Genomic DNA, 16,185 nt, shown 5'->3' with positions numbered 1-16,185 from the left:
AAGATAAGATCCCTAGGCTTCTAAAACCTTACTGCAAGCGATGCTAGTTAATTTTCAGACCAAGCGTCAGGGCTCTTAATAAACCCCCATACAGAATACGCCTTCGCCCAATAACTCGTATGTGGGAGTCATGATGATCAAGGGCTAGTGGGGGAACAAGAGTGGATGCTACAGGACATCCTAGCAGAGGGTGGCGTAATTTCTCACACAGCGGCGGGTTCAGGTTTTTCGCACACGGATGCACAGTGGGTAGCGACTGTTGCTGAATGCGAACGGCTGCCATTTTGATCTGAAATAACTAGGATCTGTGTTTCTTTGGCTCATTAATAAATGGTTTAACTTAGTAGATACAATAGCTTTTTGCTTTCAGTTTTGACGCAAAATGCTTTCCGCAGCCCAGTTACTCGATGAGTTGATGGGTCGAGACAGAAACTTGGCCCCCGACGAGAAACGATGCAACGTACGCTGGGACCACGAGACCGTAAGTTAGCCACTTTGTTAGCTTTAGCCAGCTCGCTGGAAACAATTTCGTCCGGTTCTTGTTTTCAGTGAGTCGTTTTATAGGTAGGTAACTAGTAAACTGACGTTGATATTGATGTGTTTGCTTAAACGTAATAGCTGGCTACATACATGATGCTCGCTAGCTAACAGCATCCTAACTAGCTATGAACTAACGACCGCCAGGGTCGGGTGTTAGCTAGCTAGGTAGTAAGTTAACGCGTTAGCTACAATTGAGGACAGCATGTTCCTCTCAGGCCCAACCCCCTGACCCACGAATCCGCATTCAACATTTAAACTAACGAGCAACACTGGCCCTGTACTATATATAGCTCGCTAGATAATGTTATATAGTAGTTAATGAGTAATTTCGCCAAAGACAACATACGCGTTTGCTAACGACGGCTAGCTACAGGTCCACTGACAACTGGGCTAGCTGGCTTGCTTAAATAAAAACAAGTGGATACTTTTAACGTTATTTGCAGACATCAGCCGAATGTGAAACCGTAATGGAGACACACTAACGTTAGGTAGCTGCGAATATCAGTCAACATTGACATTTGTATTGGCTCAAAGTTAGACATTAGCTAGCTTAGTAACCTTACGCTATGTCGTTGTCAATGTAACGTTAGCTAGTTAATCAAGTTGCATGAGACTTGAGTCAAATCACATTTTATTGGTCGCATACACATATTTAGTATCTGTTATTGCGGGTGTAGCCAAACGCTTGTGTTCCTCCTCGCTCCAACAGTGGAGTAATATCTAACAATATACACATCTAAAAAGTAATGTAACATGCAGTGCATTCGGAAAGTATTCAGACCCCTTGAATTTTCCCACATTGTTACATAACAGCATTATTCTAAAATTGATTAAATTGTTGTCCCCTCAATCTACACACTATACCCCATAATTACAAAAAGGTTATTTTTTTTGCAAATGTATTAATTATTTTAAAAAACGAACATTTTCAGGGCTCCTGAGTGGCGCAGCGGTCTAAAGGCACTGCATCTCATCTCAGTCCCTGGTTTGAGTCCAGGCTGTATTACATCCGGCTGTGATAGGAAGTCCCATAGGGCGGCGCACAATTGGCCCAGCATTTTCCGAGGCTCTCATTGAAAATAAGAATTTGTTCTTAACTGACTTGCCTAGTTAAATAAATCAAATAAGTATTGTGACCCTTTACCCAGTACTTTGTTGAAGCACCTTTGGCAGCGATTACAGCCTCAAGTCTTCTTTGGTATGATGTTACAACTTGTATTTGGGGAGTTAATCCCTTCAATGCAGATCCTCTCAAGCTCTGTCAGGTTGGATGGAGAGCTTCACTGCACAGCTGTTTTCAGGTCTCTCCAGAGATGTTCGATCGGGTTCAAGTCCGGGCTTTGGCTGGGCCACTCAAGGACATTGAGGCTTGTCATGAAGCCACCCCTGCGTCTTCTTGGCTCTGTGCTTAGGGTCGTTGTCCTGTTGGAAGGTGAACCTTTGCCCCAGTCTGAGGTCATGAGCGCTCTGGAGTTGAGCGGTGCCTGCTTTCCCCAGACGTGACGCTTGACATTCAGGCCAAAGATTTCATCAGACCAGAGTATCTTATTTCTCATGGTCTAGGGATGCACAATATATTGGTGAACATCGGAATCAGCCAATATTAGCTAAAAATGCCGATATCGGTATCGGCCCAATATCCAGTTTCACACCGATGTCAAAGCTGTCGTGCATATCTATATAATGTAGGTAATGACACCACGTAAAATGTTGTGCAGCACAGCATCTCTAACCGAGCCCACAATGTCTGCTGTGGATTGAGCAGTCAACAAGTTGAGCAGTCATTTGAACAAGTAAGACATTTTCAGTGAGACAACTCAAAGGCAAAATCCATTAAAGCCAAGATAATGGAATTCATTGCTCTTGACAATCAACCGTTCTCTGTCGTGGGGTAGTTGGCTTTTGCCGACTGGTCAAGCACCGGTACACACTAAGTGCGATATTTTTCAGATGTTGTCCTACTGGAGTTACACAGTAATAGCATCACTGCTGTTAGCTTCACGACATACATAAACTTAGCAAAAAAATAAACGTCTCCTATCTTTCAAAGATAATTCATACAAATCCAAATAACTTCACATATCTTCACTGTAAAGGTTTTAAACACAGTTTTCCATGCTTGTTCATTGAACCATAAACAATTAATGAAAATGCCCCTGTGGAACGGTCGTTAAGACACTAACAGCTTACAGACAATTGGGTCACAGTTGTGAGGACACTAAAGAGGCCTTTCTACTGACTCTGAAAAACACAAAGAAAGATTCCCAGGGTCCCGGCTCATCTGTGTGAACGTGCCTTAGGTATGCTGCAAGGAGGAATGAGGACTGCAGATGTGGCCGGGGCAATGAATTGCAATGTCTGTACTGTGAGACGCCTCAGGACAGCTGATCGTCCTCGCAGTGGCAGACCACGTGTAACAACACCTGCACAGGCAATCTCAACACTGTGCATTACAGTGAAGACATCCTCCTCCCTCATGTGGTACCCTTCTGCAGGCTCATCCTGACATGACCCTCCAGCAATGCAATGCCACCAGCCATACGCTCGTTCTGTGCATGACAGCAAAGTCGGTGTTCTGCCATGGCCAGTGAAAAACCCGGATCTAAATCTCATTGAGCACGTCTGGGACCTGTTGGATCGGAGGGTGAGGGCTAGGGCCCCCCACAGAAATGTCCGGGAACTTGCTGGTGCCTTGGTGGAAGGGCGGGGTAACATCTCACAGCAAGAACTGGCAAATCTGGTGCAGTCCATGAGGAGGAGATGCACTGCAGTACTTATTGCAGCTGATGGCCACACCAGATACTGATGTTTACTTTTTAAATTCTGGTTAGTGTGTGTGTAAACTTTTTATTGAACTAGGTAAGTTAAGAACAAATTCTTATTTACAATGACGGCCAAACTCGGACGCCTCTGGGCCAATTGTGCGCTGCCCTATGGGACTCTCAATCACGGCCGGATGTGGTAGAGCCTGGATTCAAACCAGGGACTGTAGTTACAACTCTTGCACTGAGATGCAGTGCCTTAGACCGCTGCGTCCGTGTGTGTCTTAACTATTTAACTGAACTAGAATGCTTAAAAGCCTACTAAAATGTTAAATGTCTTATCGGTATCGTTTTATTTGGCAAGGAAAATATCGGATATTGGTATCGGCCAAAAATGTCATATCGTTACATCAGTCTGAGTCCTTTAGCTACCTTTTGGCGAACTCCAAACGGGTTGTCATGCGTCTTTTAATGTTTAGTGGCTTTCGTCTGACCACTCTATCATAAAGGCCTGATTGGTGGAGTGCTGTAGAGATGGTTGTCCTGGAAGGAACTCTGGAGCTCTGTCGGTGACCATCGGGTTCTTGGACACCTCCCTGACCAAGGCCCTTCTCCCCGACTGCTCAGTTTGGCCGGGCGGCCAGCTCTAGGAAGAGTCTTGGTGGTTCCAAACTTCATCCATTTAATAATGGAGGCCACTGTTCTTGGGGACCTTCAATTCTGCAGACATTTTTTGGTACACTTCCCCAGATCTGTGCTTCAACACAATCGACAGTTCCTTTGACCTCACGGCTTGGTTTTTGCTCTGAAATGCACTGTCAACTGTGGGACCTTATATAGACAGCTGTGTGCTTATCCAAATCATGTCAAATTAATTTAATTTACCACAGGTGGACTCCAATCATATTGTAGAAACATCTCAAGGATGATCAAAGGAAACATGATGCAACTGAGCGCAATTTTGAGTCTCATAGCGAAGGGCCTGAATGCTTATTTAAATAAGGTATTTCTATTTTTTTTTGTGTGTATTTTTATGCAACATTTTCTAAACCTGTTTTTGCTTTGCCATTGTCGTATTGTGTGTAGATTGAGGGGATTTTCTGTTCACTTAATCAATTTTAGAATAAGGCTGTAACGTTACAAAAAGTGAAGGGGTACTTTCCTAACGCACTGTGTGTATGATGGGCCAAATGGTTACCTATTTAAAAAAAAATAGAATTGGCATTATTACCAAAGCAAAGGTCACTAGCTACTAATTTGGTTCATCAGTGAGATTAGGCTAATCAATGTTTGAAGATGCATGTTTGATAGAAGATCCATGTTGCATTTCCCAACCAGTTTGCAAGCAACATTTTTGTCAGGCCCGGCATTGAAGAGGTTTTGGGTTTTGTGGCTTCTTATTTCCCAAAATCATGCAACTGTTGGCTCACTAATGACGTGGCTTATCTTTTCTCCCTTCCCTTGCAGACCTGTAAGTACTATCTCTGTGGATTCTGCCCTGCAGAATTATTCACAAACACCCGGTCTGACTTGGGTCCCTGTGAAAAAATCCACGATGAAAACCTTAGGAAAATGTACGTTTTACCTTTTTCCCCCATCACTTTTTGTTGTTTGTGTTATAATTAAGCAATAAGGCCCGAGGGGTGTGGTATATGGCCAATATAACATTCGTAACCAGTTTCTAATAGCAATAAGGCCCAAGGGGGGTGTGGCATATTGCGAATATACCACGTCTTACATCTGTTCTTAGGGATGACACAACGCAGAGTTCCTGGATACAGCCCTTAGCCATGGTATATTGGCCATATACCACACCCCTTCAGGCCTTATTGCTATTATAAACTGGTTGCCAAAGTAATTAGAAAGGTAAACAAGTCATTTTGTATTATACCTGTGGTATGTGGACAATATACCATGAGTAAGGGCTGTCCTTAAACTAGTATCACATGTCTATAGCGTATAACATGGAATTACAGGTGTATAACGTCCTTTTCATCCCTATGTGCACCAGGTATGAGAAGAGCTCCCGGTTCATGAAGGAGGGCTATGAGAGGGACTTCCTGCGCTACCTGCAGTCTCTCCTGGCCGAGGTGGAGAGGAGGATCCGCAGGGGCCACGCCCGTCTAGCCCTGTCGCAGGCCCAGCAGGCCGCAGGAGTAAGAATATATATAGATATACTCAGTCAATGCCCATAGGTTTGCCACTATAGAGAACACAGAACTCAACATGGAAACCTAGGCCAACCCTTGTATTCGGTTTGTCATGTTCATCAATGTTGTTAGATTATGCTGACTGGACCTTTCTCCAGCAGGGGCCTGGTGGTCCTGTGGGGAAGAACGAGGAGAAAGCTACAGTCCTGACAGAGAAGATCGAGGACCTAGTCATGCAGGTGAGCTGCCTGGGTTTACTAAAACATTACATTCCTCCATTGAGCACAATTACAGTTGAAGTCGGAAGTTTACACTTAGGTTGCAGTCATTTAAACTTGTTTTTCAACCACTCCACAAATGTCTTGTTAACCTCTCTAGGGTACGTGGGACGCTAACGTCCCACCTGACCAACATCCAGTGAAAGTGCAGGGCGCCAAATTCAAACAGAATGATCAAAATTAAAATTCCTCAAACATACATGTATTATACACCATTTTAAAGATACACTTGTTGTTAATCCCACCACAGTGTCCGATTTCAAAAAGGCTTTACGACAAAAGCATGCCATGTGATTGTTAGGTCTGCACCCAGACACATTTTTCCAGCCAAAGAGAGGAGTCACAAAAAGCAGAAATGGACATAAAATGAATCACTAACCTTTGATGATCTTCATCAGATGGCACTTACAGGACTTCATGTTACATAATACATATATGTTTTGTTGGATAAAGTTCATATGTATATCCAAAAATCTCTGTTTACATTGGCGTGTTATGTTTTGCTTCCAAAACATCCGGTAAAAGTGCAGAGCCATGTCAATTTACAGAAATGCTCATCATAAATGTTGATGAAAATATAACCGTTATGCATGGAATTAAAGATATACTTCTCCTTAATGCAACTGCGGTGTCAGATTTCAAAAAAGCTTTACGGGAAAAAGCACACCATGGAATAATCTGATTACAGCGCTCAGAGACCAAAACAAGCAATACAGATACCCGCCATGTTATGGAGTCAACAAAAGTCAGAAATAGCATTATAAATATCCACTTACCTTTGATCTTCATCAGAATGCACTCCCAGGAATCTCAGTTCCACAAATGTTTGTTTTGTTCGATAAAGTCCAATGTTTATGTCCAAATACCTCCTTTTTGTTCGCATTTAGTACAGTAATCCAAATGCGCAGGCACTAGGTCCAGACAATGTCAAAAAAAGTTATATTACAGTTTCTTAGAACATGTCAAACGATGTATATAATCAATCTTTAGGATGTTTTTATCTTAAACCTTCAATAATGTTTCAACCGAAGAATTCCTTTGTCTTTAGAAATGAAAGGGAACGGAGCTAACTCTCACGGGTGTGCGCCTGACTGAGCACATGGCCTTCTGGCAGACCCATGACTCAATCAGCTCTCATTCTCTCCCACCTCGCAGTAGAAGCCTGAAACAAGGTTGTAAAGACTGTTGACATCTAGTGGAAGCTTTAGGAAGTGCAATATGACCCCACAGACCCTGTATATTGATAGGCAAAAACTTGAAAACCTACAAACCTCAAATTTCCTTTTTCTCAGGTTTTTGCCTGCAATATGAGTAATGTTATACTCACAGACATCATTAAAACAGTTTTAGACACTTCAGAGTGTTTTCTATCCTAATAATATGCATATCCTAGCATCTGGGCCTGAGTAGCAGGCAGTTTACTCTGGGCACACTTTTCATCCGGATGTGAAAATACTGCCCCATACCCCAAAGAAGTTAACAGTTTCTGTGCAGTGAAGCTCTCCCTCCAACCTGACAGAGCATAGTTTTGGCAAGTCAGTTAGGACATCTACTACATCTGACACAAGTAATATTTCCAACAATTGTTTACAGACAGATTATTGAATTTATAATTCACTGTATCACAATTCCAGTGGGTTTACAGAAGTTTACATACACTAAGTTGACTGTGCCTTTAAACAGCTTGGAAAATTCCAGAAAATGATGTCAGGGCTTTAGAAGCTTCTGATAGGCTAATTGACATAATTTGAGTCAATTGAGGTGTACCTGTGTATGTATTTCAAGGCCTACCTTCAAACTCAGTGCCTCTTTGCTTGACATCATGGGAAAATCAAAAGAAATCAGCCAAGACCTCAGAAAAAATGTAGACCTCCACAAGTCTGGTTCATCATTGGGAGAAATGTCCAAACGCCTAAAGGTACCATGTTCATCTGTACAAACAATAGTATGCAAGTATAAACACCATGGGACCACGCAGCCGTCATACCGCTCAGGAAGGGGACATGTTCTGTCTCCTAGATATGAACGTACTTTGGTGCGAAAAGTGCAAATCAATCCCAGAACAGCAGCAATAAACCCTGTGAAGATGCTGGAGGAAACGGTTACAAAAGTATCTATATCCACAGTCAAACAAGTCTTATATCGACATAACCTCAAAGGCTGCTCAGGAAGGAAGAAGCCACTGCTCCAAAACTGCAATAAAAAAGCCAGAGTACGGTTTGCAACTGTACATGGGGACAAGGATCATACTTTTTGGAGAATTGTTCTCTGGTCTGATGAAATGAAAATAGAACTGTTTGTCCATAATGACCATTGTTATGTTTGGAGGAGAAAGGGGATGCTTGCAAGCCAAAGAACACCATCCCAACCATGAAGCACGGGGGTGGCAGCATCATGTTGTGGGGGTGCTTTGTGGCAAGAGGGACTGGTACACTTCACAAAATAGATGGTGCAATGAGGCAGAAAATTGATGTTGCTTCAATATATCCACATCTCAAGACATCAGTCAGGAAGTTCAAGCTCTGTCGCGAATGGGTCTTCCAAATGGACAATGACCCCAAGCATACTTCCAAAGTTGTGGCAAAATGGCGTAAGAACATGGTAAAGGTATTGGAGTGGCCATCACAAAGCCCTGACCTCAATCCTATAGAAAATGTGTGGGCAGAACTGAAAAAGCGTGTGCGAGCAAGGAGGCCTACAAACCTGACTCAGTTACGCCAGCTCTGTCAGGAGGAATGGGCCAAAATTCACCCAACTTATTGTGGGAAGCTTGTGGAAGGCTGCCTGAAATGTTTGACCCAAGTTAAACAATTTAAAGGCTACCAAATACTAATTGAGTGTATGTAAACTTCTAACCCACTGGGAATGTGATGAAAGAAATAAAAGCTGAAATAAATTATTCTCTCTACTATTATTCTGACATTTCACATTCTTAAAATAAAGTGGTGATCCTAACTGACCTAAGACAAAGAATTTTTACTAGAATTAAACGTCAGGAATTGTGGAACTGATTTTAAATGTATTTGGCTAAGGTGTATGTAAACTTCCGACTTCAAATGTACATGGACCCTACACTACCGTTCAAAAGTTTGGGGTCACCTAGAAATGTCCTAGTTCTTGGTCCAACAAAATGACATCAAATTGGTCAGAAATACAGTGTACACATTGTTTGCTTTTATTTTTTCTTTCAAAAACAAGGACATTTCTAAGTGACCACAAACTTTTGAAATGTAGTGTACATGCATCCATCATGTGAAGGCCTACATTCATGCAGGACACACACTCTGGAGTGAGTAAGTTGTTTTCTATGTCAACAAAGTTGGCGTTTGTATGTGCTGTGTTCAGATCGAGGAGTTGGGCTCTGAGGGCAGAGTGGAGGAGGCCCAGGGGATGATGAAATTGGTGGAACAGCTAAAGGATGAGCGAGAGCTGCTCAGCTCCACCCCCTCGGTGAGTTACTCCCGGTTCTTTCTCACTCCATCAGCATTGAGATCAACTCAGTGATCTATTTAGTAAGCCTTTAGTATGAATTCAATACCGTGAACTAAACCCGGGGATGAATGCATTTGTGGTTGAAAGTACTGTACTTGTAAAACTAAAAGTTATCCTGATTGATTCCAGACGATTGAGACCTTTGCGGCCCAGGAGAAACAGATGGAGGTCTGTGAGGTGTGCGGGGCGTTTCTCATTGTGGGAGACGCCCAGTCCCGGGTGGATGACCACCTGATGGGCAAGCAGCACATGGGCTACGCCAAGATCAAATCCACTGTGGAGGAGCTCAAGGTAAGGTTTGAAGGATTGTTCACTCCCAAGTCAATGTTTGTTTGTCAAGATTCCATATATGCCATTTGTTGTACTGTATGCTTTAATACCCATGAAAAGGAAGTATAATTTAATCATTTTGACTGTTGCTGTTTTGAAAGACCAGTATGTTGATATTGCTGATGCAGAAAAACATTTGGTCATATAATTTAATTGTTCATCATGAATAATGAATGAATGATTTTCTGTTAAGGAGAAGTTAAATCGGCGATCCGAAGACCCCGCCGGAGAAGACAAGGGAGAGCTAGAAAGCAAGGACTGGGAGCGTGAGAGGGAGGAGAGGGAGACTAAGCGCAAGTTGGAAGAGGAGGAGAAAGAGAAGGAGAAGGAGAAAGAGCGCGAGAAGGAGAAGGAGAAAGAGAGGGAGCGAGTGAAGGAGCGGGAGAGAGAGAGGGAGCGAGAGAGGGAGAAGAGAGGAAGGAGGAGCCACTCGAACAGCCGGCACTCCAGCCGGGCGTCGGACCGTAAGAGGAGTCGTTCCCGGGAACGCCGGCGGTCCAGGAGCAAGGAGAGGGAGCGCAAACGTAGCAGGTACTGTACTGTATGGCACGTAGACTAGCCTTATGGCTGATTCACACTATAGGTCGACCCCCAACTGTACTGTACTGGCTCGTTATTTTTCCTTTCAAATGGTCTTTTCCAGCACGGTCCCAGCAACTATGGTGGATGCTTAACCCATAAGAGTCTAAGCCGGGGAGGGGGTCTACTAAGCTGTAAGGAATTGTGTTACGGTCATACCAAAGATCATTTTGGTATTTTGTATCACACTTTTAAAAAAATAAATGTTAAACATATTTGATGAAAACATTTTTTGGCCTTACTGCTTTTGGCCTATACAAACATTGAATAACAGATTCACATTGAATAACAGATTCACATTGAATAACAGATTCACATTGAATAACAGATTCACATTGAATAACAGATTCACATTGAATAACAGATTCACATTGAATAACAGATTATTTTATTTTTTAAACATGTATTTAACCCCTTATTTTTTCCAATTAAAACGGAGAACACCATCGTGTTCATCCCAGTCTCATCTTTCCATAGAGGGGTCATAGTATTTCGGACGCTACCGACGATTTTGTGAGAAGAGCGATTTTTCGGGATGTCTCATGGTCTGACAAACACCGCATCACTGCAGATGCGGAAGTGTTAACATGGGCGGATGCAGTGGATTGAGACGCATCCATTGCAAAAACAACATATCTCCGCCTTAATCTGAAATATTTTTATGGAGATATTATTATGCTAATTAGTTTTCCGTGGGGTGCGGACATCGGCCTTAGGGGGTTAACCAGCCCAGTACAGCTCTGCCTGGCCCTATAATGTTAATCAGGTATCACAGTTCATGTGTTTGTGAAAAACTCTCACTCGTTGAAAGTTCCACTGCTCTGCTCTTGAGTGTGTCGTGGATTAACATGTTCCTGTGTCCTGTGTTTTTCCACAGAAGCCGGGACAGGGACCGGGAGAGGCGGCGCAGCCGGGAGCGTTCGGACAGGAAACGGCGCTCCCGTAGCCGGGAGAGGAAGAGGTCCCGCAGCTCGGAGCGCAAGTCTCACCGCCACCGGAGCCGCAGCCGGGACAAGGACAGGACGTCCAGAGACAAAGGTGAGACATGGGACAAGTTGGCACATCAAACACATTTAGAATAATTACAACTCAGATCTTGCAGGTTTCTTGCAGCAATAGCAGGGTTTTTTTCTGAATCTAAAAGGGGCTTAGGTGGTGGACGTGGCAATGGGCGAGGTCCATCCGTCGGCGTGGCTGAATTTTAGAGAATATTTTAGAGGCGGTGTAGAGAAATGTTTGAATTTAAGTGAATTTCTTAGTTATACAAATTTCCCCATTGAGCTGCGAGAATGTTTGTTTTAAAGCTAATTTCCTGCAATTCTATTCATTTTGCCATTGCTAATGCGGTGTTCTTTTACTCGAAGATAAAATCAATACTGCTAAATTCATATATTTTTTAAATTCTCCTCGACTGTCTAGCTTTTCTTTTGGTGATTTAGATCTCAAAGACTACCATTTCTTTCCCTATTATTTATTGTAAATACTCTATCTGGTTTGTCGTTTAAGTTTACACTGAAGCGGTTTCCATCCCTAAAATTGATCAGATAAATATATTTTTTTACAGATTGGAATTAGGTGGCCTGAAAAACACTTAGGCGGCCCACCTAAAGATTTAAACGGCAGACAAATCCCTGACTAGACCTTTTACCCACGTTTGGTTTAGTGACTCCACACTTGTGATTGAGCTGGTGATGCAACAACATTTGGACCATCATGGTCCCTACCGAATTCACAAGTGTGATTTGAAGTGTGTCCTACTCTAGGAGTCTTTGTCATGACTCTGTTTCATACCTCCATCCCTCCCAGAGCGTAAGGAGCCGGAGGAGAGGAGGAGCAGCTCCAAGAAGGACGAGGTGTTAGAGGATGACAAGCCTTCCTCTGACGTGGCCAAGCCTGGGCCCGTGGAGGCTGAGGCTCCTGCCTCCACTCTGGGCCTGGCCCTTCTGGCCAGGGTCAACGGGGCTGCTCAAGACGAACTCCATTCTGAAGGTGACACTCAGTCCAATTAAAACTGATCTGATAGGACCTCAGATCAGGCTCAGGTAAGTGCGCCCTCCCCCGTCATCCTGGCTCTCAAAACACACACCCCTCCCCCATCTTCCCTCTCAAACCTCCCCCTCCTGTTCTCCTGTCCCCCTGTTTACTTTCAGTTCTATTGCCTTTGATTTGTATGTTGTATCTTTATCCTGTTGTTTTGGATATAGTGCATCGTAAGTATGCACTGAAGATGGAGCTAGACCGATGATGAGAGAAGAAGGTAGAAACAGAGGTCACAAAGCCCAGAGGGAAAGACCAGTGTAGTCCTGAAAAACATACCTGGAGGTACCCCTCGTTTTGTATCGGTTATATACATGCATACATATTATATATCTCTATATTTGGTCTATTGGACAAAAATCTCTTCCAAATTTAAATCCAAGCATTTCTTTCTGCCTGTATTGCCTCTTGTATATTTTTTTTCTCTTCAGTGATGGTGGCAGTAACCATGTCTTTTAATTTGTCGATTTTCATAGCCTAAGGAACATATTAAAGTGACTGTCTAGCAATGTGGACATGTATCCACACATAGACACACTGCATTTTACAGATACTTTAAAAGTAAAGTGAAGCTATATCTGGACGGAGCCGTACTATTGCTTTGACCTACTGAATGCACAGTCTAAAACCATTTTCTCTCCCACTGCCATGGATATTGTGTTCTATATACAGCTCTCTGTTCTCTGATATGTATTGTAACACAGTGTGTTGGTTAGCATTGGGCTGATGATGGAAGGGTAGGGGTTAATGAATGATTGCAGCTGACTTCCATACCTCACACAGCGTTGGTGTTGAGTGAGTGAGCGACCTCATGAAAGAAAAAGGCAAATTAATAAACCCTCAAGGATCAAACTGTCAAACTATTCAGGTACTCACCCAGGTACTCCTTTCTCTACCCACATCCATTTCTACTGAATGCTGTTGCCTGTGAGCTTACTGCTCTTTATCATGACTAAAGCTTGATGTGTCTTGTTTTTTGTTTCTCCTTTGCTTTTTTGGTGGATTTTTTTCATCTTTTAAAGGTTGTTTTTGAAGTATTTATTATCAGGAAGTGATGATAATGATGTATAGAGGTACAGGTGAACTTGTTTGATATCCTCCAGCTGTCTAGTTTAATTACATTTACATTTTACATTTAAGTCATTTAGCAGACTTGGTACTTATTAGTGGACCTGCCTTTCAGGACTTCATTGACTTTGAAAGTGTACCAATTTATATTATCTACATGCTGTTAATTGAAAACACTTAATGTTGGCCCATGTTTGATATCGATGGTTATATCTATCATCCAACTAACATTCCTCAGTTTAGGTTTGTCTACAGTTCATTTTATGGTAAAGGGGATATCAAGCAGGTTCCATAATCTCAAAATAGGATGGTTAAAGCTTTTAAAGTTGAGTTCTATTGCCTTATACTGTGTCCCAAACTGAGTGTGAAGAGCAGGGCGGCCATCGTCAGCTAATGTCCACTAACATTAAAGGGCTGTTGGAGAAACGTCCACAAAATTCCAGGATGTTCCCTGCTCCAAAAAATGCAATTTAGTTTTCCCCAATGTTTGCTAGTGTTAGTTTTAGTTTATTTTCCAGTTCGTTAGATTAGTTACCATTCCTCTGTGACATGTCTATAGGGGGATTTCTGTATGTATAGTTGATGATAACAGCTTGTGGCTGCTACAAGCTGTGTTACCAGGATCTTTGCTAATGTGTCACCTCTTTGACCGTTTGTGCACCCCAGGGGACGCTGGGAAATCTGGAGGAGGAAGATCTGAAGACCACCTGTCGCTCCACCCTGAACCTGTCTCTGCGCTGCTTAAAACAAGGTGAACCACAGATGTAGTGGCTTATTAAAACAACTGTGACATCTAAATCACAACAAAAGACACGTGTGTAAAGGTGCCCTCTGTTGTCCTCCTCTTGTTGTTTTTGGAAGATCACATTTTTAGCGCAGGACCAGACATTCTTCATTCAGTTTTCCGTTGTATTTCTTTCCTTCATCGTTTCTGATATAAAGGACCTTGTCTAGTAGCTGCTGAGGTAGAATGGTACATTAAGGCTTTTATCTATGTTCTGTTTCTCATGCAGTTTTTATGACAAATAAAAACCGTGCTTGTTTTGGTTTGTAATGTCAGGTTTCCACTCTTTCACGGTTTGACTTTTTGGGGAAATCAGTTTGGGAAGTGTTTGTACAATGTTTAGTCAGGAGCATCTCTTTCTCTCCTCTCTCCTTCCCACCCACCAGATCTCACACCCACTGACTGATCTCTCTAGCCCCTTACTGTAAAATATAGTGAGATTGAATAAAACATTTTTTGTTCTGATTTTTAAACCTGTTCATCTTGATCAATAAAAAGAGAGCTTGAATGATGTCTGTGGATTTGTTTGACTCCTGTTTTTAGGAGTGCTGATTTAGGGTCAGTTTGACCTTTTAAGTCTTAATAAATAAGAGGTTGGAACTGATCCCGACAAAACCAGCATTTCTACTCTGAGATGCTTTGTGAATACAGACCCGGCTCATTAAAATCTAAATTGAGGATGAGCCCCACTGGCTCTGTATAAAACCCAGACATTTTCATTCATCAACGGTAGCTGACTCACTCCATCTTTGTCTCTTTCACTTGCTCTGTCTTTTTGGGGCGGCAAGTAGCCTAGTGGTTAAGCAACTGACTAGGTATTCCCTGTCTACCATCCAGCAGCAAGATGGGAGCCAGATAACTGAGGGAGTTTGGTCTGATTATGGTCCTAATAAGGATGCTTTACTAGCCTCTCGCCCTTCCCTGGATCACACTTTAGGGCTGACCTGAACCCCACTGTGCTGGCTCGGCAACTATAGTGAATGTGTAATGAGGCCCCAGTAGCCTAGTTTGGCTTAGTCGCGCCTTTTTATTAGTGTGATTTCGGCTTTTCAGTCTCAGAACTGACCTTGTCAACCCAGCAGGCAATTAGACAACGCAGCGGGCGTTTCTAGACATGATCAGAGCATTGTAATTAATAATTAAGGGTGGTGGGGTCAGTGTACAGGCTGGGTTTGTGCCTGCCTCCTGTGGCTGGTCTGAGTGACCACTGGAGCCCAGCCAACTGCTTAAGGATTAGTGCGAAGGTCTAAGTGATTGTACTGGGTGTAGACTGCACCTGCCTTTTACAGAGGGGAATTGGGTCTAGGGCTTGGAGCTTGTAGCCCGGTTGATGATAAATCGTGATTAGGGCCAAAAGGTTTCCCTAACCAAGTGACCTGCAGGCCATAAAGTACCGTACTAGCAATTGAGAATATTTGATTTAACAATTCAAAACCATACCTAATAACACTTATTAAACACTGATAGCAATGGTTTTATCACAGAGACAAGGGCCGGAATCATAAACTCAGCGAAAAAGGGAAGGTCCCCTTTTCAGGACCCTGTGTTTCAAAGATAATTAGTAAAAATCCAAATAACTTCACATATCTTCATTGTAAAGTGTTTAAACACTGTTTCCCATGCTTGTTCATTGAACCATAAACAATTAATGAACATGCACCTCTGGAACGGTTGAAGACACTAACAGCTTACAGATATGAAAACTTAGGACACTATAGAGGCCTTTCTACTGATTCTGAAAAACACCAAAAGGAAGATGCCCAGGGTCCCTGCTCATCTGCGTGAATGTGCCTTAGGCATGCTGCAAGGAGGCATGAGGACTGTAGATGTGTCTAGGGCAATGAATTGCAATGTCCGTACTGTGAGACGCCTAAGACATCGCTATAAGGAGACAGGACGGACAGCTGATCTTCCTCGCAGTGGAAGACCACGTGTAACAACACCTGCACAGGAACGGTACATCCGAACATCACACCTGCGAGACAGGTACAGGATGGCAACAACAACTGCCCGAGTTACACCCGGAACGCACAATCCCTCCATCAGTGCTCAGACTGTCTGCAATAGGCTGAGAGAGGCTGGACTGGGCTTGTAGGCCTGTTGTAAGGCAGGTCCTCACCAGACATCACCGGCAACAATGTCGCCTATGGGCACAAACCCACTGT

At 43.0% G+C, this 16,185-nt stretch overlaps 1 protein-coding gene across 7 annotated transcripts; it reads left to right on the top strand.

Moving 5' to 3' along the window:
* Positions 1–128: 128 nt before the first annotated feature.
* Positions 129–14,531, top strand: LOC118375880 (luc7-like protein 3). 7 transcript variants are annotated; one of them, XR_008136811.1, is made up of 12 exons: positions 131–481; positions 4,770–4,876; positions 5,314–5,458; positions 5,611–5,691; positions 9,076–9,180; positions 9,352–9,513; positions 9,746–10,083; positions 11,009–11,169; positions 11,938–12,173; positions 12,336–12,453; positions 12,952–13,036; positions 13,903–14,531. XR_008136811.1 is itself a non-coding variant. In XM_052519377.1 (10 exons), exons 1-9 carry the CDS (start codon positions 383–385, stop codon positions 12,138–12,140), a joined length of 1,398 nt encoding a protein of 465 aa, XP_052375337.1. In that variant the 5' UTR covers positions 129–382; the 3' UTR covers positions 12,141–12,173; positions 12,336–14,531. The 7 variants fall into 7 exon arrangements, 4 of the variants coding, with proteins under 4 accessions (XP_052375337.1, XP_052375334.1, XP_052375335.1 ...); XR_008136809.1 differs by having other exon boundaries at positions 12,952–14,531; XR_008136810.1 differs by having other exon boundaries at positions 12,336–13,036.
* Positions 14,532–16,185: the final 1,654 nt, after the last annotated feature.

This window comes from Oncorhynchus keta, chromosome 5 (assembly GCF_023373465.1).
Source record: "Oncorhynchus keta strain PuntledgeMale-10-30-2019 chromosome 5, Oket_V2, whole genome shotgun sequence".
Taxonomy (NCBI): Eukaryota; Metazoa; Chordata; class Actinopteri; order Salmoniformes; family Salmonidae; genus Oncorhynchus; species Oncorhynchus keta.
This window is presented reverse-complemented; position numbering and strand designations above follow the sequence as displayed.